At 43.4% G+C, this 24,501-nt stretch overlaps 1 protein-coding gene across 3 annotated transcripts in view; it reads left to right on the plus strand.

Annotated features, from left to right (window-relative positions):
* B3GAT2 (beta-1,3-glucuronyltransferase 2) overlaps positions 1-24,501 on the plus strand; it is a 54,127-nt gene that overhangs the window by 20,529 nt on the left and 9,097 nt on the right. The window contains exons 2-3 of one of the 3 annotated variants that reach the window (XM_046639550.1): positions 3,905-4,049; positions 5,709-5,823. In XM_046639550.1, coding sequence (XP_046495506.1) covers positions 3,905-4,049; positions 5,709-5,791 — 228 coding nt within the window. In that variant the 3' untranslated portion in view covers positions 5,792-5,823. Of the gene's footprint in view, positions 1-3,904; positions 4,050-5,284; positions 5,477-5,708; positions 5,824-24,501 lie in introns of those variants that run through there. The other 2 variants (XM_046639549.1, XM_046639548.1) reach the window with 2 other exon arrangements.

Below are 24,501 nucleotides of genomic sequence, written 5' to 3' on the forward strand. Positions count from 1 at the left end.
GTGAAAAGTCTGCCACAAAACTCCCTTGGCCATGTTTAACTCCTCCTTACTAGAGGTCCCGCAGTTATGGCTTATTCTCTTTCATGGCCATTTCTCTTTTCCTATTTTCGGAACATTTTTGCCTTCCGTTCTTTTATTGTCTGTCTTCCTCTTTGATTGTGAGCTGTCCCTTGCACGGCACAGGCACACACGGATGGCCTGTTACATGTGGCCCACATTTCTACCTGGGGCTTACACACTTATCAAGAACTTTTTGGCACCTGCTGTGTGCAGGGCACAGCTGTGTTCTCTCAAGAGGACACGAGAGTCTGAGATGGAGTCTGCTTCCTAGGCTTGCACAGATTTGAAAATTTAAAGCTCTGGGCAAAAGCAAGTTAGGAGCTGAAAAATCATAGGTATCTTAAGAAAATATTTAAAAAAAAGAATACTATTTTTAGTGCCTTATAGTTATAAGGCCATTCTGTTATTTTAAGAAAAACATATAAATTAGATTTAACTTGGTTTCTTAGTAATTTTGATATATAAGATAAGAAAATTGAAATGTTTTCTCTTTCTGCAGTGAGTGAGGGAACAGGAGTCTGAAAGTGGAGTGAGTTGGGGAGGGAGCTGTATTTTTGTGAAAATTTTAGTGAATTTTCTGGGGCTTTTTTCCCACCTATATGGAAGACCTAGGACACAAAAGCATGAAACATTAATGTTGATTCAAGAATTAAATCACCGAAACACTGTTGAGAGAAATTACAGCTCTAAACAACTGAAGAGAGAGATCGTGTCCATGGGCCAGAAGACTCAGTAATGTTAAGATGTCCGTTCTCACCAAGTTGACATGTGGATTCAGCGCAATCCCAGTCAGAGTCCGCTGAAACGGACAGACTGACTCTGGAACTCAAACGGAAATGAAAAGGAGTTTGAACAGTCCAGATGACTTTGATAAAGAACAAAGTTGGAGGACTAAGACTACCTGATTACGAAAGTTATTATAAAGCTCCAGTAAATCAGGACAGTGTGGTGTCAGCATGGAGATCAGCAGGCAGACCAGTGGATCAGACTGGAAAGTCCGGAAATACACCCACTCATACATAGCCACTGATTTTTGACAAAGGTGCAAAGGCAGTTGGGTTGCTTTGGGACAATTAGATATCATTTGAACAACCGGATATCTGTATGCAAAAACAAAGGGAAGAGGACTTCAATCAGTCCTCATACTATACACACAGATTAACTCAAAATAGATGACAACCTAAGTGTAAAACCTACAACTGTGATACTTCTAGAAAGGAAAATGCTTGTGACCTTGAGTTGGCAGCAGAGAAGTCTTAGACACAACACCAGGAGCACAATCCATGAAAGAACCAGCTGGTGGCTTGGCCTTCATCAACATTAAGCGCTTGAAAAAATACTATGATGAGCATGAAAAGATGAGCCACAGACTGGGAGAAAATATTTATAAATCATATATCTGAGAAAGGATTTGTATGCGGGATATATAAATAACCCTCAAAACTCAATAGTAAGGAAATAATTTTAACATAGGCAAAATATTTGCACAGATATTTCACTGAAAAAGAGATACAGATGGCAAATAAGCACATGAAAAGATATGCAACCTCATTAGTCATTAGAAAAATGCAAACTGAAACCACAACCAGACACTATTCGTACCTTTTAGAATGGCTAAAATTAAAGACTGAGCACACCTAGTGCTGGTGAGGATGGGAGGAAGTAGAATGCTCACACACCGCTGGTGGGAATGGAAAATGGCCCAACCACTTTGGAAAATAATTTGGCAGTTTCTTAAAAAATTAAATGTACACCTACCATATGATCCAGCCATTCCACTCGGAGGTATTTATCAAAAAAATGAAGTTCACATAGACTTGTACACAATGTTCACAGCAGCTTCATCTGTAATAGCCAGAAGCTTGAAACAACCCAAATGTCCATCAACAGGAGAATGAATAAAAAAGAAAAACCTGCAGTCCATCCATATGATAGAATACTACTCAGCAATATAAAGGAATGAACCATTGATACATGTTACAGCATGAACGAATCCCCATATAGTTATGTTCGTGAAAGAAGCCAAATTAAAAAAAAATAGCAGAATGTATACTGTTGGAATCCATTCATGTAAAATTCTAGGAAATGCAAACCAATGTATAGTGACAGGAGGGAGATGAGTAGCTGCATGGGGACAGGGCATGTGGAGAGGTGGAGGGAGGGGTTAAAAGGCACAGGGGGTGATGGATATGTCCATTCTCGTCACAGTGCTGATGGTCTCGTGGTTGTATACGTATGTCAACATGTATCAAATTTTACATTTTAAAAAGTGCATTTTATTCTCTCCAGGGTCCCCGAGACCACCCGCATGTTTGGTGATTTACTAGGACTCACCGCGCTCAGCACACAGTTGTACTTGTGGCCCAGGTTTATTACAGCGACAGTCAGGACACGTAGCCGATGAGTGCGGGAGAAAGACGTGGGGAAGCGTCTGCAGGAATCCATTTGCGGCTTCCCGTGCTCTCCCGCCCATGGGGAGCCACATGCAGCACACCCTCCGTCCAGCAGCAGAAATGCCCAGGGAAACCCATATAAGAATCAGGGCTCAGGGTTTTTCTGGGGGGCTGGTCATATAGACACCCCCTGCCCATCAATATTTCAGATTCCCAGAAGGAAATAAAGTGTTCAGTGCCCCAGGCAGGCAAAGAACCGTATCAGTGTGGGGACTGTTTCAAAAGCCAAGTTCCCATGTGCCTGCCAAGCACCATCCTTGCAAGCAGGCGTTTGGGAAGACGACAGTCTCAGGACTAACTCTCTTCTGTGCTCTGTTATACCTCAGTGGAACTTTAAAAAAAAATCATCATGTAAGTTAGTATGAGCTAGCACAAGCAATGGTGATTAATTTATTGGAAAAGGGATGGACTATAAAAATAGTAATTTCAGATTTGGGGAAGCCCAAAATACTGACGTCTTTATTACCTGGAATGCTTTACACCCTTAAATCCTCTTTTTGGAATAGGTGGGATATTAATAAGTAAGTAAAATTGGGATGCTCAGCAAATGGGAGCTTCTAATTATTTTTACTGTTGCCCTGTCCAACACCCATCCTGGAGGAGGGTGGTGGTTTCCCCAAGATGCTGCCTGATGTCAGCAAGCTTTCTGGTGTACATGTCTTTCTCCTTGAAGAAATCCAGCAGATGACTTTGAGCTGAGGGCCATCTTGACCCGAACTCTGCTGGGTGCAGCAGTGTACCTGGGAAAGGAGCCATCGCTCAGCTGCCCGCCTGGGGCAGCTTCTTCTCTAGTTTGGCCCAGTTGCCCTTGAGAGACAGGTGACTTTAGAGCTCGTTTTTCTTTTTGGCGCTCTGGGGGATGCCTGGTGTCTGTTCTGTGTCTGGATCCCATTATGACTATCCCAAGCCAAGATTTCCATGTGTCTGTAGCAATAAAAAATTTGGAGAAAGGCAACTCCCGTGGCCCCTCTGAGCGAAATTTTTGCTGTTGCTGAGTAATAAAGTTTCTGAGATGGGTAGTGAGCCTCTCGCCTCCGAACATACAAAGTGTTTTTTGAAATATTCGCCTTTGAAACAAGTAGAAAATATCCTATAGTCACACCTTAGCTTCGTCTGAGCGATGTTCACTATGGACGCCTGTGGCATTTCTCTTTGGCCCTGAGCCACTGGCTGCGTCCAGGACCGATGGCCCTCACACAGCGATGGCCCTCAGCCACCAGAGACCAGGAGAAGGGGAGCCGCCGGCCAGCAGAAGGGTCCTGTAGGGAACTTGTGGTTTAGGAAATCTGCACGCCCCCTGCCCATTTCTGCTCTGTGGCTCCCTTCCTTTCCTCCCTTCAAGTTCTTTCCCTAAGGAAACTTGAACCAAGTCTCTCTCCCCTTTTTTGTAGATGCGAACAACGCGCAAGGTCTCTGTCTGGCCGGTGGGCTTGGTTGGCGGGCGACGCTACGAACGACCCTTGGTGGAGAACGGCAAAGTCGTTGGCTGGTACACGGGCTGGAGAGCAGACAGGCCCTTTGCCATCGACATGGCAGGTGAGGAGTGTGGAGGGTGGCATTTACCCTGCCTGAGTGCTCTTGCCAACACTCTGTTTGTGACAGGGCACTGGAGGGAGGCACCTTTGAAAGACCTGGAAAGGGGTTTGAGCCAAAATATACCATATGCAGCAGATGAACTATTTAACTAAACTTTCAAAACAGTTCTGTGGTCAGTTCAGGTGGAAGTGTTTTTTGGGGGTGATTAGGAAATCCTCTTTCCATTCCATCGTGTCAGCTGACCGTGCGGCCGGCCCTTCATCTAGGACGCATTATGGGCCAGGTCTGTCTGGGTTGGCGTTGGCGATTCAGGGCCTGGCTCCTGCCCCACGGGGCTCTGTCGACTGTACCTTTTGGTACCTCTCTCTAGAAGTCCAATTTGTTATATCTCATGCTTATTGATAAATTTAATAGTGATATGAAATTGACAAGCCAATCATTTTAATGCTCATTGATAAATTTAGTGCTTATTGATACATTTAATAGCTAAAATATGAAGTTGGATTACCATTTTCTCAGGCATCTATTAACTTTGAGTGTAACTGTCTTTGAATGGTTTTATTCTCTGACCAACCAACTGAATTGAGTAAGAACCATGGTAGACCACAAATTCTAAAGAGCTACTTCATCATAAAGTGACTCATTTTCTGTGGGTTATATAAAGTGATGCCTGTGATAACTGTGGAAGGATGCAGTTAGAAACATGAGGCTTAGAGGCAAAAAAAGTCACTGACATCTATAACCTAGAAGATGAAGGCAGAAGAGCTTCAAAACTGCTCTCACCATCTTCAGCCCGGAGGCAGGGCTCCGGCGGGCGGCCTCCTGTGCCTGGCCAATCTTGTGTGCATTTCCCGCTGCAGTCAGAACCCTGATGCTCAGCGTTCTGATGGGTGAAGGCCGTGTTCGGAACTGGATTCCCCACTTCTGTCTGACCACACTGTGAATTTGCAGGAGCAAGATGGTGAAGAATACTGGGAGTGAGAGCTGTGGGGCAAGCGCTCGTGGACGGCACTGTGATGGGTCTGTCACACTGCATCACAGGAGAGGACAAACTGGGACGTTCTTACTCAGCATTTAACAAACACTTCCTGCGGGCCCGTTTTGTGGGGCTGTGGCCTCTGACCCCTAGGACAATCTAGGTCTCTTCCTCTGCCCAGGGCGCCCTCTCCCACACCCCGTCTGCTTCCTGGGCTCTCCCTCCTCTTCTAACCCTCAACTTACGCTTCGGTCTTCAGTTCGTGCGGCCCCAGGGCTGAGCTGGCGTCTTGACCAGAGCGTTGACCTGAAGGCGGACGGAGAGGCAGGTGGGCCAGGCTGGGAAGGTCCCGAGGGTTCTCCAGAGAGGCCTGTCCTTGCTCGAGTCCGTGTTCGTGGCTCTGAATATGTCTTTTGAGAATCAGACTCCTTCTGATCAGCAGGGTACCTTGAGCAGAAAACCTGGAGAACGTTGGGCAAAGTCTGGCTTCTCTGGGACCTGGCTTCTCCTGGGCAAAATGAGGCAGTGTCGCGAGTGACCGCTGAGGTCTTCTCCAGTGTATCCTTCCTGCTCTGGCTTCCCTCCTGGGAAGCTCGGACAACAGCCCGGGGCACTGGGCTCTCGGAGGAGTCCTGACAGCTGAAGCAGCCCTCTGACAGATGTTTGGCTCTTCTCCTTCCCAGAGCCTCGTTTCAACACGATCCTCCCAGACACGTCCCTTACACAGGATCCCTGCCCGTCACTCTGCAAGGCCACTGCAGGGTGAGGGCGGCTCAGGTAACTCCTCCTGGACTTGAGGTAAGAACCTGATGTAGAAGCTCAAGCATCCAGTGAACCCATTGAGTATTCCGCATTGGTCGCCCCACAGTCTGGATCCCAATAGTTAGAGCTAAAGTTCAAGAAAGGCACGTGGGTTTGTGCGTTAGGGCTGGCCCACGGCAAGATACTGATGCTCGTTCACTGCCACATTCCCTGGGAAACTATTCTCCGTGACATAACTGACGTTTGGATTTTTCTGAGCATTTCAATATATTTGCATAATATAAGACCTGTCATAAAATATGAATGATTTGTATTAATTATCCTTGTTTTAAAATAGGAATAGCATTTCTATCTCTAAGGGAACAACCTTTGCCACGTTAAATGATTTCCTTCACTTCGCACATGAACGTGCTTTGCAAATTAGTTTTCAGTAAGTTACTGATATTTTTGGAAGCCGTTAACTGAGACTGGTTTGGTTGATAAGATAATGATTCTGATTTTGAGGCATTTTGTTCTCATTCTAAAACTTGAAAAGTCCCGGCTTATTTAGGCCCCATGGAAGATTCGTTGCTCCTCTGTGGGGAGAGGGGAGGGCCTTGAGGACCTCTGTGTCCAGTGGCACTTCCCGCTCATTTTCAAGTTGCACAAACACTCACGATTTCCAGAAGAGAGAGGGAGGCTGGGAGCCGTCTTCCCTGCCGTGCCCTCGTGGACGACGAGTGCTGCTTACGAGGGGGTCTGTGATCGCGGAGGGAGAGCGCTGCGTGCGAGCTGGGTCCCTCCTGGATTTCCACAGCTGATTAAGAAATGTGGAGCTTAGAGCCAAACGTAACATTTCCACAGCTGTCCTGCTTTGGTGGGGGGGGAGGGGGCGCAGACACTGAGCATATTTGGTGGGAGCCCCTCAGGGTCTGACCAGCTTGTACTCCTGTGAAGTCGGCCCAGCCCAGCACGAGCCGCTCATTCGAGCATCAGGCGTTGGGTCCGCCGTGCTGTGTCGTCCAGGGAGTTTGACTTAGTGTCTGTCTGTATTCTGCCACATTGGACTTTGTAGATGCTGTTTTTACTCTCAGATGAGAAAACATTGTTTTGAAATTATATGCAAAACGTTAGTGGCAGAAGTAAAGATTATTTCTGTTGTACTGGGGGGAAAAAAAATTTCTGATGATTAATCCTGGAAAAGAACTTAAGATGCTGACCCACAGATGGAAGGAAGGCATCGGGGCCGCCCCGCACTGGTAGCAGCGGCAGGTGGCGTCTGCGGTTGGTCAGTGGCTGCACTGCTCTGCCAAGCCATTGGGACCTGGCTGGTCTGTGCCCTGGGCTTCAGTCACTACACCTTGGGCACTGACCGCTGGCGGGCTCTGAGTGACTGAAAGCGAGGCAGTCCAGGCAGTTGTTAGCTCTGTTTTGAAGTCAGGGAGTTACTTTCAAGTGACGCTCACTTCCAGAGAGGTGTCAATAAGAGCGTTGCTTGAAAGAACTGAGCTTAAAGTAATCTTCAGCTGTGCCAAGAGGGGTAGATTTGCTCCCATTCAGAACCTAAGGCTGCGATAATTTATTCTGAGCTCTCAACATTTGCATGCACTTTATTCTTAACTTGAGAAGGTGGCAGACAGGGCGCTGTCCTCCTTCAATGATAGTGTATATGGTTCCCAGTCAAGTGCCTGGCACACAGTAGGGATTCTGTTCCAGTAAAAATCCAACTGGGTGCACTGTCGTTCAGCTCTGGCACTGACCCCCCAGAGTTAGCACAGACCTGCAAGTTACAGGGCACGGTCCCTCTCAAGACTGCCCTTACTTCAGACACCAGCCACACTGTGGGGCTTCCCAGGCCATCTTCACTTTTGACCATGTGGCTATAAATTTGATGTTTCCCACAACCCTCTCGGGTTTGATAATTTTCTAGAAGGACTTGCAGAACTCAGGATGGCACTCTACTTATTATTACAGTTCTATTACAAAAGCTACAATTTAGGACCAGCCAGTGGAGAGACCCGTAGGGTGAGGTCTGCGAGAGCAGGCAGAGCCTCTGTGCTTTTCCTGTGGAATTAGGCTGCCTCGCCCTGCCAGCACATTAATGTGCTCACAGCCCAGGGAGCTCCACTGAGCTTCTGCATTCAGAGTTTTTACTGCAGCTGCATCACGTAGGCATGATTGACCAAATCAGCGGCCACGTGATTGAATTCAGTCTCTAGCTTCCAGCCCCAGAGGTCAGGACGGCCCAAAGTGCCAACCCTCTAATCACATGGTTGGTTTTTCTGGTGACCAGCCCCATCCTGAAGCCACCCAGGGCCCACCACCAGCCACCCCATCAGCATTACAGAGTCACTCCTGTCACTTGGGAAATTCTAAGGGTTTGACAAGCTCCTTGCCAAGAACCTGGCAAAAAGGCCAGACAAGTTTTTTCTCAGACCCCAGGCTCAATAAGGGATAACTTTCCTGTCCTAAAGAAGAGTGTCTCCGGCAGCCCCTTTTATCATGCTTTCATCCACAAAGCAGAGGGGTGTGAAGTGGTGTGTCACGGTCACTTTCAGCTTTGCCTGTGGACTTCACTTTCAGCTTTGCCTGTGGACTTCATCAGGACTGACAAAAATGAGACATGGTTGTCAAGTGATAAAACTGTTTCTCAGGTGTGGTTTCCAGAGGGATGGGAAGTCTCTTGGTGTTGTGGCCTGGAGTCCTGTGGCGTGGGTGTGATGAAGCCCTGGGAACGGGATGAGCTCCCAGGGAGGCCTGTGGTGGCCTAGGATTGCGTCCTGGGAGCAGTCATTTAGAGTGGCTGCTGGTGGCGGGAGGCAGGGAAGGGCAGGGCCAACGAGGGGGTTTTGGGATGGACTGGCCAGTAGTCCCTGGAGAGAAGAGGTGGACAAATTATGAGTTCAGTTGTTGGAGGCCTCATGTCATGGATGTGGAAGACGAGGGTGCTGAGGTGGTGGTGGTGGAGAGTGTCCCTTCAGAATTTCAGCGGAATAAAGCTTTCCTTCAGGACTACGAACTTTGAAACCGGAAGTTTTCCCCATGTCAGGGCAGTCGAGCAGACTTGGTAATGACCGTCTGTGGAGCACTGACCAGGCACCGGGGGCTCTTAGGCACCCTGTGCTTTCTTACTTAGTCTCCACCCAACCCTGTGAATTGTCCTCACTTAAATATAAGGAAACCGAGGCCTGGACTGGCTGAGCCACTTGTCCGAGGTTGCAAACGACAAGTGGTAGAGCTGGGATTCAAACTCGGGTCCACTTGTCTCCAGGGATGGCCCTGCCGCCGGGCCCTGAATCCCACCTCACCAGTTTACAGCCAGTGGCTGAGTTCTTGGTCTCTGAGCCGCTATGTTCTTCATCCGCAGAACAGGAAATGCAATTCTTCACAGAACAAGACCACATATACGGAGCACCTGGTTCCGTGTAGACACTCAAATGTGTCTCTGAACCAAGAAGCAAGATCAGACTGTGTGCCTGGGTTCGAGTGGCTCATACGAGTGACCAGGGGATTCAGCTCAGTGCTGTGTGACTGATGAGCATGGGGGTCAGAGCCGTGCAGGCAGCTGTGGGGAGGGGGCTCACTGACCCCCAGGCCCCACGGGGCACACGCAGGCTGTACTGTCTTGGTTCCTCACCTGTAGGTTAGGGACCGGACACCTGCCTCCTGGGTTATGCAAGGTTGAAAGGGGAGTAGACACGCACAAGAGTCCCTGCCGTTCTGTGAGTGTGGGAATCCTCACTGTGTAGAGCCTTTTCGGGTTTTCTTGAAGCTAATACTTGAGAACATGCAAACGCTTTGCTTTGGGCTCGTGATGAACTTCCTTCCTCTCCAGGCTGGTGGACCTGTGCTCAGCATCCTTCAGTGAATTAGCTCAGCATGCAGGATGACGTGGGGATGAACACTGGCCTTGCTTTACATAAAATACTCCAAAAAGAGAGTGATGAAAAATAAAAACTCAAAAAAAGATCGTTTAAAACTTGTCAAGAAGCAGATATGTGCTCATCTTCATAATTTCCCAGCTGAAAAACTAAACAAACAAACAAAAAGCGTTTGAGCTTTCCAAGGAAAACGCCGTTGTGCGCCTAGACTTGGAGGCGTCCGGCGTGGCCTGCGTTCCATCCCCTGCAGCTGAGGAGAGTTGTTCTCTGTACGCGTTACTGATGGCACCTGGCGGGATTCACAAGAATGTCTCATGTTTTCTAACCAGGTCACAAGGGGGAGAAATGTCCTTTTTCACCACCTTGACTTTCCTGGGACTCCCTCGGAGAGCATCGGTAGCTGGAATTTTCATCTGGAATCTATAAAAGACAGTTCATTGGTGTGAATAATAAGAATTGGGGACTGTTGCTGTGTTCCGCTCACCTGGGGGCCGGCACGCTGCCAGTTTTCCTCGGCACATAGGTTGGTGGCGCTGGCTACACACTTCTCTGTGCTGGCTTCAGAAGCTGAAGTTGGCTGGGTTCTTCCCCGGCCCCTGAGCAGCCACATCACCCTCGTCCCGAACACTGCACTTCAGTCCACCTCGTTTTAATTCCCTCAACCACGCCGACCTCCAGGGTCAGCCAAGCGCTGCCCCAGCTGATGGGCCTGGGGCCATCGAGAGTGGCACCTCTGCCCTCCAGCCCAGAACAAGGAATGTCACCTTGTCTTCCCGTGTTTGCTGGCTGATTTCCCGTCACCTTTCAAGACTCTATTGGTGCAGGAACTGCTTTCTCTGGGAAGTTGGTTCTGATTTTCCATCCAGTGTGGATGGTGCTCTGACATGTTCCCCTAGCATCCTGCACTTATGCATGTGTCCTCGTGGTGGCGCTGATGTCAGTGTCCCGCCTGCTGATGCCTCCTCTGCCACCTGAGCTCCGCTGGGGGACCTCCCGCTCATCCGTCTCCCTGCGTCTCCAGGCCTCGCAGCATCCCTCGTAATGGTTGCTGAATTCATGATTTTAACTTGTCTTTCTTTTCTACTTCAAGGATTATCAAAACTAAAAGTTTTGCAGCTTGTTATTCCTTCTGAGACCACATTGCCATTATTTCTTAATGGTGAGATTAAAAAAAAAAGGAGGATCTGGAGCTGTATTCCAGGAGCCCTCTAAGGAGGGTCCAGTTGTGTGGGTCTCACCCTGCTACACATCAGAACCCCCTAGGGAGCTTGGCACAAACACCCGAAGCTGGGCTCCATTTTGGATCAATTAGGACGTAATCTCCGGGCGGGGGGCCTGGTGTTGGGGGGAGGTGCTTTTTAAGTCTCAGTGACTGTAGAGTGCAGCCAGAGACAAGAACGGCTGGTGTGGGTGGTCAGAGCTACTGGTGCTCCTTGCTGTAGTTCATTGTAGTTTGTTAGTAGACACAGCCCTTCCCATGGCCCCACCGAGTCAGTCTGGGGGTTGAGGTAGGATAGCCTCATGCTACCAAAAGTGTGCGAATGCTCCATAGAATTATTTCCATTGGTCAAGCAAGAAGAGAATTTGAGCACAAGGGAGTTTTTTAAATCCTAACAGCTGAAAAGCACCACCAACCATAGAAAAGACCACCTGTATTCACTGGGAATGCAAGTTTATTTTTTTATTGTGGTAAAATTTACCATTTTAACCATTTTAAGTGTACAGTGGCATTAAGAACATTCACATTGTGCCACCATCACAGCCATCCATCTCCAGAACTTTCTCATCATTGCAAACTGAAACTCTGCCCCATTCAACGCTGACCCCTGCCCCACCCCTGGCCCTGGGAACCACCATTCTCTGTGTCTGTGAGCTGACTGCTCTGGGTCCCTCACAGACCTGCAGTTGTCTCACGTTTGTCCTTCGTGTCTGGCTTGTTTCACTTAGCGTGATGTCGTCAGGGTTCATCCATGTTGTAACGTGTCAGAAGTGCCTCCTTTTTAAGGCTGAGTAGTATTTCGTTGCAGGTATAGACAGCGTTTTGTTTATCCATTCACGCACTGATGGACACTGTTCTGTCTCCACCTTTTGGCTGTTGTGAACAGTGCTGCTGTGAATGTGAGTGTGCGGCTGCCTCTTCAAGTCCCTGCGTTCCGTTCTTTCGAGTACACACCTAGGAGCGGAATTGCTGGATTGCATGGTCATTGTATGTTTAATTTTTTTGAGGAACCACCGTACTTTTTTTCCACAGTGGCTGCATCACTTTACATTCCCATCAACAATCCACATTCTCCGTGTCCTCACTCACTCTTGTCATTTTAAAATTATTTTCCCGTGCGTGCTGGGGTTTGGGGAACAGGAACATAGATGCCTTTCCCCGTGTTGTGCTGTATTTTCTGGGTGGGGCCAGAGCAGCGTGTGTGGCACAGTCAGTGGTGCTCATGGATAATGTAAAGCAGCAAGTCTCCCAGGCGACAAAGGAGGAAACGGTGGTTCTTAGACAGGTGGCGCCAGGCCCGTGCATCCTGCCCTGCCCAGCGTATGCAGCCATGGGTCACTGCCCGTCAGTCTGTCTGGCCATCAAGCCGACAGAACCACGTCCCCCTGTAGCATCAGGATGAGGTGTGCCTTGGTTCCCTCCACCAACTGACTCGAGTCAGTCATGGGTATTTTTAGTTTTCAGTTAATTAAGCCTCCTTAATTTAACTTTTATTCTTAGGATCAAGTTTTCCATCCTTGTTCAGCCTCCTGATTGTTCCCTTAGAAGATTTGGTTTTCTACAATGCTTTATTGTTTTCAGAGTAGAGATTTAAATGAACCATTTATAGATTAAATAAAGAATACATCCTAGAAAGGAAGAGTGTTTAATTTTTTCCACAAAGAACAATGGCTGCTAAATGGCTTTTGAGGAGTTTTCAAAACTAGACAAGAAGTTTTAAAAAATGTTTTACCCTGAAGCAGTCACAAAGTCTCGGGCAGTGTTCAGGAGCAGATTAACAGGCCTACCTAACAGCAGGGCCAGGCTTCGTGCCTTCTCTGCACGGGAAGAAAATGATTCTAAAGGATAATTGGAAGTAAACGTGGACAGCTATAGTTCTGTCTGGCCCTCAGGAAGCAGAGGACTGGGAAGGAGTCTGTATCCCGTCCTTAGAGAGCACATCGTGACATGCGAGCATCCAGTCTCAGAACCAAGGATGTCTGTAGTTGAACACCTGCATCAAACAGTGGGAACCTGAAGATGACAGTAAATAAGGACACATTCCTTTTATGTAGCCTTCTTTTCTGCTTTCTGTATCTGATTTAAATCTGGTAAAAATGATTCCTAAAACACTACCATTAACGTATTTGTTTTTCAGTTCGCTAGTTCTGAGATGCCAAGGCTGGAAGGTACAAGATGAGGGAAAAAAAGCACTTACGTAGCAGGCTTCCATTTTCACCTTCGTGCCCTACATGCTGTGGCTTTTTCTTCCACGCTTATGTGTGTCAAAGGGTGATAATGGGTTTGGGGGTGTGAAAAAGAGAAAGGCAGTGACATCATTGGAAATAGTGAGTAAGGGCCTCCAAATATCCACTCCTCCATAAAAACCACGAGAATACTGGCAAAAATTGTCAAAATCACCTCCTTTAGAACGGTGGAAGTTAACCAGAGGTGTGCAACAACCTGGAGAGTGTTTACTCAAGAATAATGGCTAATCTTGGAAAGAGCAGTGAGCACCTCGGTGTTTCAGGCTGCCCTACTCCCACCCCCTTCCCCAGCTCCATGGTCACCGTGACAACCAAGAGCCCTGCAGTCGTGGTGGACGCAGCAGCCACTGACGCTAGCAGTCCCTGGAAGGGGAGGACAGGGTTGGAACTCACTCAAGCTCCATTCTAGAACTGCCATTGTGTGCCCAGCAGTTCCCTAGAAAAACCCCGTCCACAGGCTTGTCTTTATCTGACCTCACTCAGAGCTCACCCAATGCAAACAGCCTTTTCCCTAGCAGTATTTGTCAAAAACAAAAACAAAACCAAACCAAAACAAGCAAAAACTAAAAACAAACCATTGATTTTTACCCTCACTGCTCCCTGAGGCAAGGTTAACAGTTGTGAAACACAGTAAGCTAAGCAAAACATTTGAAAGAAAACGCCAGGAGAATATTTCATTCCATAGAGGGCTTTAAAAAGTCCTGATGTCTTTCTGGGATTGTTGAAGGTCATATGGATGTGTAGGTCTGTGTACACATGTTCAAAAACCTTACAAGGCCCTGGGTTCTGACCTCGGGCTGAGCTTGAGCCTCTGTGCAAGCAGGAGGTGAAGGCTAGGCCAGAGCTGTGAACCGCCCGGCTGACCTTGGAAGTGCCCAACAAGCACACAGAGCCCCTTGGCAAAGAGCGAGAGACTCTTTGGTTCCAGGCATTTTAGGAAGTCTGCGCCCAATATTTAACTGAGCAGAGACTTCAGTGGCCACACGGAGCAAAGAACACAGACATTACAGCGTTAGTTCAAGAAAGTCACTAAACAAACAGTAACAACAACAACAACAAACCCTAGAGAGGGGAGAGAGTCTGATTCGAGTTGCCGCATTATGTTATATAAAATGTCCACTCTTCAACAGGAAAGTACAAGACATGCAAAGAAATAAAGCGTGGTCAGCACACAGGAAAGCAGTCAGTGGAAACTGTCTCTGAGAAAGTCCACACATTGTACTTACTAGGTACACACTTTTTATTGAGGTAAAATTGGTATACGACATCATATAAGTTTCAGGTGTCCAGCATTATAATTTGATATTTGTATACACTACAAAGTGACCACCCACCATAAGCCTGGTTACCACCCATCACCATACAGTTGACCCCCTTCACCCATTTTGTCCACCCCCCAACCCCCTTTCCCTCTGGTAACCACCAATCTGTTCTATCTATGAGTTTGTTTTTTAGATTCCACATATAAGTGAAATCATATTGTATTTGTCTTTCTCCATCTGACTTACTTCATTTAGCATAATATCCTCAAGGTCCATCCATGTTGTCACAAATGGCGATACTTCTTTTTATGGCTGTGTAGTATCCCATTGTATATATATACCACGTCTTTATCCATTCATCCATTCAGTGGACACTTAGATTGTTTCTAAGTCTTGGTTATTGTAAATAATGCTGCAATAAACATAGGGGCACATATCTTTTCAAACTAGTGTTTTATTATTCTTAGGATAAATACTCAGAAGTAGGATAGCTGGATTGTATGGTAGTTCTATTTTTAATTTTTCAAGGAACCTCCATTCTGTTTTCCATAGTGGCTGCACCAATTTACATTCCCACCAACAGTGCACGAGGGTTCCCTTTTCTCCACATCTTCACCAACACTTGTTATTTCTTGTCTTTTTGATAATAGCCATTCTGACAGGTGTGAGGTGATGTCTCATTGTGGTTTTGATTTGCATTTCCCTGATAATTAGTGATGGTGTGTTTCACGTGCCTGTTGGCCATTTGTATGTCTTCTTTGGAAAAATGTCTGTTCAGATCCTCTGCCCATTTTTTAATTGGGTCGTTTGTTTTCTGTTGTTGAGCTGTATGTGTTCTTTATATATTTTGGATATTAACTGCTTATTAGATATGATTTGCAAATATCTTCTCCCCTTCAGTAGGTTGCCTTTTCATTTTGATGATAGTTTCCTTCGCTGTGCAGAAGCTTCTTAGTTCGATGTAGTTCCACTTGTTTATTTTTGCTTTTGTTTCCCTTGCCATTGGAGTCCGATCAAAAAAAGCATTGCTAAGACTGACGTCAGGAAGCCTAGGGCCTATGTTTCCTGGGTTCAGGTCTTATGTTCAATTCTTTAACCCATTTCAATTGAATTTTTGTGGGTGGTGTAAGTTAGTGATCCAGTTTCATTCTCTTACATGTGGCTATCCAATGCTCCCAGCATCATTTATTGGAGAGTGTCTTTTCCCCACTGTATATTCTTTCCTCCTGTATCATAAATTTATTGATCATATATGCATAGGTTTAATTCTGGGCTCTCAAGTCTGTTCCGTTGATCTGTGTCTGTTTTTTCTGCCAGTACCATACTGTTTTGATTAGTATAGTTGTAATATACTTTGAAATCAGGGAGTGTGATGCCTTAAGCTTTGTTCTTCTGTCTCAAGATTGCTTTGGTTATTTGGGGTCTTGTATAGTTCCATACAAATTGTAGAATTATTTATCTGGTTTTGTGAAAAATGCCACTGGAATTTTGATAGGGATTGCATTGAATCTGCTGTGGGTACTGTGGACATTTTAACAGTATTAATTTTTCTAATCTAATCTAATTTGTGTCTTCTTCAATTTCTTTTCAGTTTACAGGTCTTTCATCACTTTGGCTACATTTATTCCTAAGTATTTTCTTCTTTTTTGATGCAATTGTAAATGGGCTTTTCTTAATTTCTCTTTCTGATAGTTGATTATTAGTATATAGAAACATTACACAGTTCTGTTTATTGATTTTGTATCCTGCCTGTATTTGTATCCTGTCTGTATTTCAACTTTACTGAATTCATTTATTCTAACAGTTTTTTGGTGGAGTCTTTAAGGTTTTCTGTGTATAGTCATTGTCATCTGCAAAGAGAGTTTTACTTCTTCCTGATTTGGATGGCTTTTATTTGTTTTTCTTGCCTAATGGCTGTGGCTAGACTTCCAATACTATATGGAATAAAAGTGTGAGGGTTGGCATCTTGTCTTGTCCTGATGTTACAGGAAAAGCTTTCAGCTTTTCACCATTGAACATGATGCTAGCTGTGGGCTTGTCATATATGGCCTTTGTTATGTTGAGGTATGTTCCCTCTATATGCACTTTGTTAAGTTTTTCTCATAAATGGATGTTGAACTTTCTCAAATGCTTTTTCTGCATCTATTGATATGATAAAATTTTTATTGCAGATGTTGAACCATCCCTGCACCCCTGGAGTAAATCCCACTTGATCATGGTGTATGATCCTTTTAATGTATTGCTGAATTCAGTTTGCTGATATTTTGTTGAGGGTTTTTGCATCTGTGTTCATCAGGAATATTGGCCTGCAATCTTCCCTTTTTGTGGTATCCTGGTCTGGTTTCGGTATCAGGGTAATGCTGGCTTTGTAAAATGAGTTGGAAACATTTTCTTCTCTTCAATTTTTTGGAAGAGTTTAAGAAGGATTGGTATTAAATCTTTTTTGAATGTTTGGTAGAATTCACCACTGAAGCCATCTGGTCCTCAACTTTTGTTTGTTTGGAGATTTTTTTATTACTGATTCAATCTCCTTGTTAGTAATTCTTCTATTCACATTTTCTATTTTTTCATGATTATTTTGGAAGATTGTATGTTTCTAGGACTTTATCCATCTTTTTCTAGGTTGTCAATTTGTTGGCATATAATTGTTCATAGTAGTCTCTTATGATCTCTTGTGTTTCTGTGGTATCAGTTGTAACTTCTCTTTCATTTCCGATTTTATTTATTTGAACCCTCTCTTTTTTTCTTGGTGAGTTTAGCTAAAGGTTTGTCAGTTTTATCTTTTCAAAGAACCAGCTCTTAGTTTCATTGATCTTTTCTATTTTTTTTTTTTTGTCTGCATTTCATTTATTTCCACTCTGAAATTTGTTATTTTTTTTCCTTCTACTAACTTTGGGCTTTGAGTTTTCTTCTTTTTCTAGATCCTGTAGGTATGAAGTTAGATTGTTTATTTGAGACTTTTCTTGTTTCTTGAGATAGGCCTGTATCACTATGAACTTCTCTCTTTTAACTGCTTTTGCTGCATCCCATAGATTTTGATATGTTGCATTTCCATTTTCATTTGTCTCAAGATATTTTTTGATCTCTCCTTTGATTTCTTTGTTGACCCATTGGTTTTTCAGTAGCATATTGTTTAATCTCCACATATTTATAAATTTTTTCAGTTTTCTTTTTGTGATTGATTTCCAGTTTCATACCATTGTGGCATGAAAAGATGCTTTGTATGATTTCAGTCTTCTTAAATTTATTGAGACTCATTTTCTGCAGTGCCATATGATCTGTCTCGGAGAATGTTCCATGTGTGCCTGAGAAGAATGTGTATTCTGCTGCTTTTGGATGGAATGTTTTGTATATATGTGTTAAGTCCATCTGTTCTAATGTGTCATTTAAGGCCGCTGTTTCCTTATTGATTTCTGTCTGGATGATCTATCCAGTGATGCAAGTCAGGTATTAAAGTCTCCTACTCTTATTGTTGCTGTTGACTTCTCCCTTTAGGTCTGTTAATATTTGCTTTACATATTTAGGTGCTCCTATGTTGGGTGCATAATTATTTATGAATGTTGTACGTTCGTGTTGGACTGACCCCTTTATCATTCTCTAACGCCCATCTTTGTCTTTTATGACAGTCTTTGTTTTAAAGTCTGTTTTGTCTACGTAGAGCTACCCCAGCTTTCTTTTAGTTTCCATGTGCAAGAAACATCTTTTTCCATACCTTCGCTTTCAGTCTGTGTGTGTCTGTTCATCTGAAGTGAGTCTCTTGTACACAGCACATAGATGGGTCTTGTTTTTTTAATCCATTAAGCCACTCTGTGTGTTTTGATTGGATACTTTAGTCCATTTACATTTGAAGTAATTATAGATAGGTATGTGCTTATTGCTGTTTTGTTAATTATTTTCTGGCTGCTTTGTAGTTCCTCTCTCTTCCTTTTTTCTTCTTTTGTTCTCTTTTCTTGTGGTTTGGTGCCTTTCTTTACTGTTATGTTTAGATTCTACTGTACATTATCATTATGTACTATAGGTTTTTACTTTGTGGTTCCCATGAGGCTGCCATATATCAGCCTGTATATATACTGGTCTCTTTTAAGTTGATAGCAAATTAAGTTTGAACACATACTAAAACACACAGAGTAAAACTCTACATTTTTACTCCCCCCACTCACATTTTATGTATTGGGTTTTTTTTGTGTGTGTGAGGAAGATTCATCCTGAGCTAACATCCATTGCCAATCCTCCTTTTTTTTTTTGGTTGAGGAAGATTAGCCCTGAGCCAGCATCTGTGCCAGTCTTCCTCTACTTTGTATGTGGGATGCCTCCACAGCATGGCTGATGAATGGAGTAGGTCCGCACCTGGGATCCAAACCTGTGAACTCGGGCCACCAAAGCAGAGCATGTGGAAATTTTAACCACTTGGCCATGGGCCCGGCCCCTACATTTTATGTTTTCAGTGTCACATTTTATCTGTTTTTATTTTGTGTGTATCTTAATCAATTGTTCTAGTTGTATTTTTACTACTTTTGTCTTTTAACCTTCATATTAGCTTTATAGTTGATTAGTCTGCTACCTTTACTATATATTTACCTTTGCCAGTAAGATTTTCACTTTCTTGGTGAAATAGTTTCTTGTTACTAATTAGTGTCCTTTCTTTTCAGCTTAAAGGAGTCCCCTTAGCATTTCTTATAAGACCAGTTTGGTGGTAGTGACTCTTTTAGCTTTTGCTTGTCTGGAAAACTCTTTCTCTCTCCTTTGATTCTGAATGACACCCTTGCCAAGTAGAGTATTTTTGCTTTCAGCACTTTGAATATGTCATACCACTCTCTTCTGGCCTGAACAGTTTCAGCTGAAAAATGTGCTTATAGTCTAATGCGGGTTCCCTTGTACATAACATGTTTTCCTCTTGCTGTTTTTAAGATTTTCTCTTTATCTTTTACTTTTGACATTTTGATTTATTGTGTCTTGGCGTGGATCTCTTTGGGGTCATTTTATTTGGGACTCTCTGGGCTTCTTGGACCTGGACATCTGTTTCCTTCCCCAGGGTAGGGAAATTTTCAGCTTATTTCTTAAAATAGGTTTTCTGTCCCTTTTTCTCTCTCTTCTCCTTCTGGGGCCCCTATAATTTGAATTTTCTTTTAGTTGTGATGTTGTTCCATAGGTCCTTTAAGCTATCTTGGCTTTTAAAAATCCTTCTTCCTTTTTGCTGCTCTGTTTGCATTGTGAGTTCCACTGCCCTGTCTTTCTGATCACTGATCCTTTCGTCTGCTTGTCTAATCTGCTGTTGAACCCCTATAGTGTATTTTTAGTTCAGTTATTCTTCAGCTCTGTGATTTGTTTGGAATTTTCTTATATTCTGTCCTTTTGTTGAAGTTCTCACTGTGTTCATCCATTTTTCTCCCAAGATCGGTGAGCATCTTTATGACCATTACTTTGAATTCTTTATCAGGTAAATTACTTATCTCTGTTTCCTTAAGGGTTTTTCCTGAGGTTTTGTCTTGTTCTTTCATTTAGAACATATCCCTCTGTTTCTTCATTTTGCATGACTCTCCATGTTTGTTTCTGTGTCTTAGGTGAAACAGCTCTCCCCCATTCTTGAAGGAGTGGTCACAGGAAGACTGAGAGTGTGCCTTGGTCTGTTGTCTGTGTGGTGCCCTGGTGGTGGTAGCCTGCCAACAAATGTCTCTCTGATTGTTTCAGTTTGGTAAGGGCCTAGAAATGCAGGGCCCCGAGCCACCAGTGCCAGGTGTTCAAGGGGCATCCAGTGTTTACTGCATGCACCCACAGGGTTTGGCAGGGCAGGGTCACGCCATGGTAGAGTGCCAGGCCACAGCTGGGCTACAATGGAGCACCAGGCCAGGACAATTGGTGCCAGCAAGGTAGAAGGGAGAACACCAAAACGGAATCCACAAACACTGAGCTAGCAAGGTAGAATGAGAGTGCAAAAATGGCCCCTGCCAGCGATCCATCCCCAGTGGGAGTTCTAACAGACGCCCGCCCCTCAGCAGACACTTTAAGATTAGTTAGTGGATCTCCTTCACATATGGCCCAGATGCTTTCCACACTGCTGCATCTGTGCTGGGTCTTAGGGCAAGTGAGGCTGTACATGAGCCCAAGAGCAGAGTCTCAGTTTCCTGCAGCCCTCTGGGTCCCCTCGATGTAAGCCCCATGGGTTTTCAAAGCCAGATGTTCTGGGGGCTCCAGTGCAGATCTCAGGGGTTGGGGTGCATGACGTTTTGGCAGGAGTGTGTCTCTGCCTCTTCTACCCATCGCAATGTGGCCTTTCTTTTGCCTCGAAAGAGCTGTTCAGCTAGTCTTTAGGTCTTTATCAGAGAGAATTGTTCCCTTTGTAGCCTAGAAATAGGCTATGGATATCTCTGCGGGAATAGGGGAACTCAGGATCTTCCTAGACTGCCATCTTGAGGTTTCTTGTTTAGACAAAGACTTTCAGTCAGCTATTTTAAATATATCCAGTCAACCAAAGGAAACCATGTCTAAATAACGAAAAAGAAATATGAGAATGATGTCTCATCCAATAGAGGATATAAAGAGGTAGAAATTATATTTTAAAAAAGGAATCAAGAAGAAATGCTGGAGTTGAAAAGTACAATAACAGAAATGGAAAATTCACTAGAGAGGCTCAGAGTAGAACTGAGAAGCTCAAAGAATCAGAAAACTTGAAAGAAGGTAAATTGAGATGATTGAGTTTGAGGAGCATAAAGAAAAGAAAAATGAATAAAGCCTCAGAGACCTCTGGATGAAGAGTACCAATAAATGCATACTTGAGTCCCAGAAAGAGAAGGAAAGGGCCAGAGAGAACAGTTGAAGAAATAATGGTTGAAAACTTCCAAAATTTGTATGAAAAACGTTAATCTACATACCCAAAAGCTTAATGGATTCCAAGTAGGATAAACTCAGAGATCCGCATGTAGACACATCAGAAGCAAATAGTTGAAAGCCAAAGATGAAGAGAATCTTGAGAGTAGCAAAAGAGAAGCAATTCATCACTTATAAGTGATCATCAGTAAGACTGACAGCTAATTCCTCATCAGGAACCATGGAAGCCAGAAGGCAGTGAGGTGATATATTTAAAACACCAGAAAAAGAAAATTGTCAACCAAGAATTCTATATCCAGCAAAATTATCCTTCACAAATGAAGGAAAAATTAAGATATTCCCAATAAATAAATGCCATGAATATTCACTGCCAGCATATATGTCCTACAAGACATACTAAAGGTAGTGCTTTAGACTGAAAGGATACTAGACAGTAACTCTAATCCACATTAACAAATAAGAACACCAGTAAAAGTAACTCCATAGATAAATTTAAAACAGTATAAAGGTAATGTTTACCTTTAACTGGTTTTTTTCTCCTCTCTGATTTAAAAGACAACTGCATGAAGCAATAATTAGAAATCTGGGTTGAGAGACATGCAATGTATGTAGATGTAATTTGTATGACAATTACAGCATAAAGGAGAAGATAAAAGAATGGAGCTATGTAGGAGTAAAGTTTTTGTAAACTATTGAAATTAAGTTGGTATTAATCTGAACTGGATTGTTAAAGTTAAGATGCTAATTGTAATCCACAGGGCAACCTCTAAGAAAATAACTCAAAAAACTATTGTAAAAGAAATGGCAAGTCCATTAAAAATCATATACTAGGAAATTTCTATTTAATGCAAAAGAAGATGGTAATGGAGAAATAGAGAAATGAAAATACATTAGACGTATAGAAAACAAATTGCAAAATGGCAGATGTAAACCTTATCAGTGATTACATTAAATGTAAATAGATTAAATAATGCAGTCAAAAGGCAGATGGGCAGAATAGATTAAAACAAACACAATCCAACTTTATGCTGTCTACAAGGCAAACATTTTAGATTCAAAGACACAAATTAATTGAAAGCAAAAAAATGGAAAAAGATAACATCATGCAAACAAGAATGAAAAATGAGCTGGAATGGCTGTATGAATAACAGGCAAAATAGACTTTCAGACAAAAATTGTTACTAGACACAAAAATGGTTATTTTATAATGATAAAAATGGCTATTCATCAAAAAGATATAACACTTATAAATATATATGCATCGTACAATAGAGCCCCGAAATACATAAAGCGTCAAAAAAAATGACAGAACTGAAGGGAGAAATAGACAGGTCAGCAATAATAGTTGCAAATGTCAACATTCCACGTTCAGTAATAATAACTAGACAGAAGATCAACTAGAAGCGTTGGAAAGCACTATAAAGCACGTAGACCAATGACATCTGTAGAACACCTCACCCAACAACAGCAGAATGCACATGCTTCTCAAATGCACAACTGAACCTTCTCCAGGATAGATCATGTGTTAGGCCATAAAACAGGTCTCAATAAAGTTAAAATAAATGAAATTATACAAAGTATATTCTTGGACCAAACAACAATGAAATTATAAATCAATACCAGAAAGGAATTTGTGAAATTCACAAGTATGTGAAAATTAAACAGCACACTCCTAAACAACCAGTGGTCAAAGAGGAAATCATAAGGGATATTGGAAAATACTTTGAGATGAATGAAAATGAAACACAGCATACAAAAACTCATGGGGTGCAGCTAAAGTCATGCTTAGAGGAAAATTCATAGCTGTGAATGCTTATATTAAAAAGAAGAAAGATCTCAAACGAATAAGCTAACCTTTTACCATAAGAAACTAGTAACAGAAGAGGAAACTAAACCCAAAATAAGCAGCAGGAAGGAAATAAGGAATAGAGCAAAAATAAATGAAATAGAAAATAAAAAAGCAATAGAGCAAATCAAAAAACCAAAACTGTATTCTTTGAAAGCATCATCAAAATTGATAACCCCTTAGTTAGACTGCTCAGGAAAAAGGAAAGAAGCCTCAGATTACTAAAATCTGGAATGAAAGCAGAAGCATTATTACCAACATTATAGACATTTTAAAAAAATATAAAGCTAAGAAAAATTATATGCCAACAAACTATATAACCTAGATGACAAGGACAAATTCATAGAAAGACTATTAAAACCAACTCAAAAGGAAACAGACAATCTGAATTGACCTATAAGAAATAGATTGAATTAGTAATCAACAAAACTTCCTACAGAGAAAAGCCCAGTTCCAGATGGCTTTACTGGTGAATTCTTCCAAACCTTTAGAGAAGAATTAAGACCAGTTCTTCACAAATGTTTCCAAAACAGTAGAAAGGGGGGAACACTTTTAAAGTCACTCACACCAAAACCAGACAAAGATGTCACAAAGAAAAAACCTAGGGGGCTGGCCCCATGGCTGAGTGGTTAAGTTTGTGTGCTCTGTTGTGGTGGCCCAGGGTTTCACTGGTTTGAATTCTGGCTGCGGACACAGCACAGCTTATCAAGCCATGCTGAGGCAGCGTCCCACATGCCACAACTAGAAGGACCCACAACTAAAAATGTACAGCTGTGTACCAGGGGGCATTGGGAGAAAAAAGGAAAAAAAAGAAAAAAGAAAAAACCTAAACCAATATCCCTTATGAATATAGATGCAAAAGTCCCAAACAAAACACTAGTAAAGTTAAAACAACAACACAGAAGGAGGATTATACAACATGCCCAGGTGAAGTTCATCCCTGGAGTGTAAGGTTAGTTCATGCACAAAAGTCAATACATGTCACACACCACATCAGTAGAGCCAAGGGCAAAAGCCACATGATCAAATCAATAGATGCAGAAAAAGCACCTGACAAAATTTAACGTTCTTTCATGATAAAAACACTACACAGAAGATGAATAAACAAGGAATGGAAAGGAACTTCCTCTACTTGAGGAAGGGCATCTACGAGAAACAGCCAACATCATACCTAATAGTGGAACGCTGAAAGCTTTTCCCCTAAGATCAAGAACACAACAAGGATGAGCCTGCTGATGCCAGTTTTCACCAGTGTCCTGTGGCTCGTGGCAGGACAATGAGGCAAGAAAGGGGAATAAAAGCATCCAGGTTGGGAGGGAAGAAGCACAACTCTCTCCTTTATCAACATGTTCTTTTACGTAGAAAATACTCAGGCACACACACACATGCACGACACTCCAAAAGGCAGTGTGTGCTTCGCTAGGAAGTGTGAAAGGAGAGTCGGCCACCTCAGGAA

The sequence above is a fragment of the Equus quagga genome, chromosome 15 (genome assembly GCF_021613505.1).
Source record: "Equus quagga isolate Etosha38 chromosome 15, UCLA_HA_Equagga_1.0, whole genome shotgun sequence".
Classification (NCBI taxonomy): Eukaryota; Metazoa; Chordata; class Mammalia; order Perissodactyla; family Equidae; genus Equus; species Equus quagga.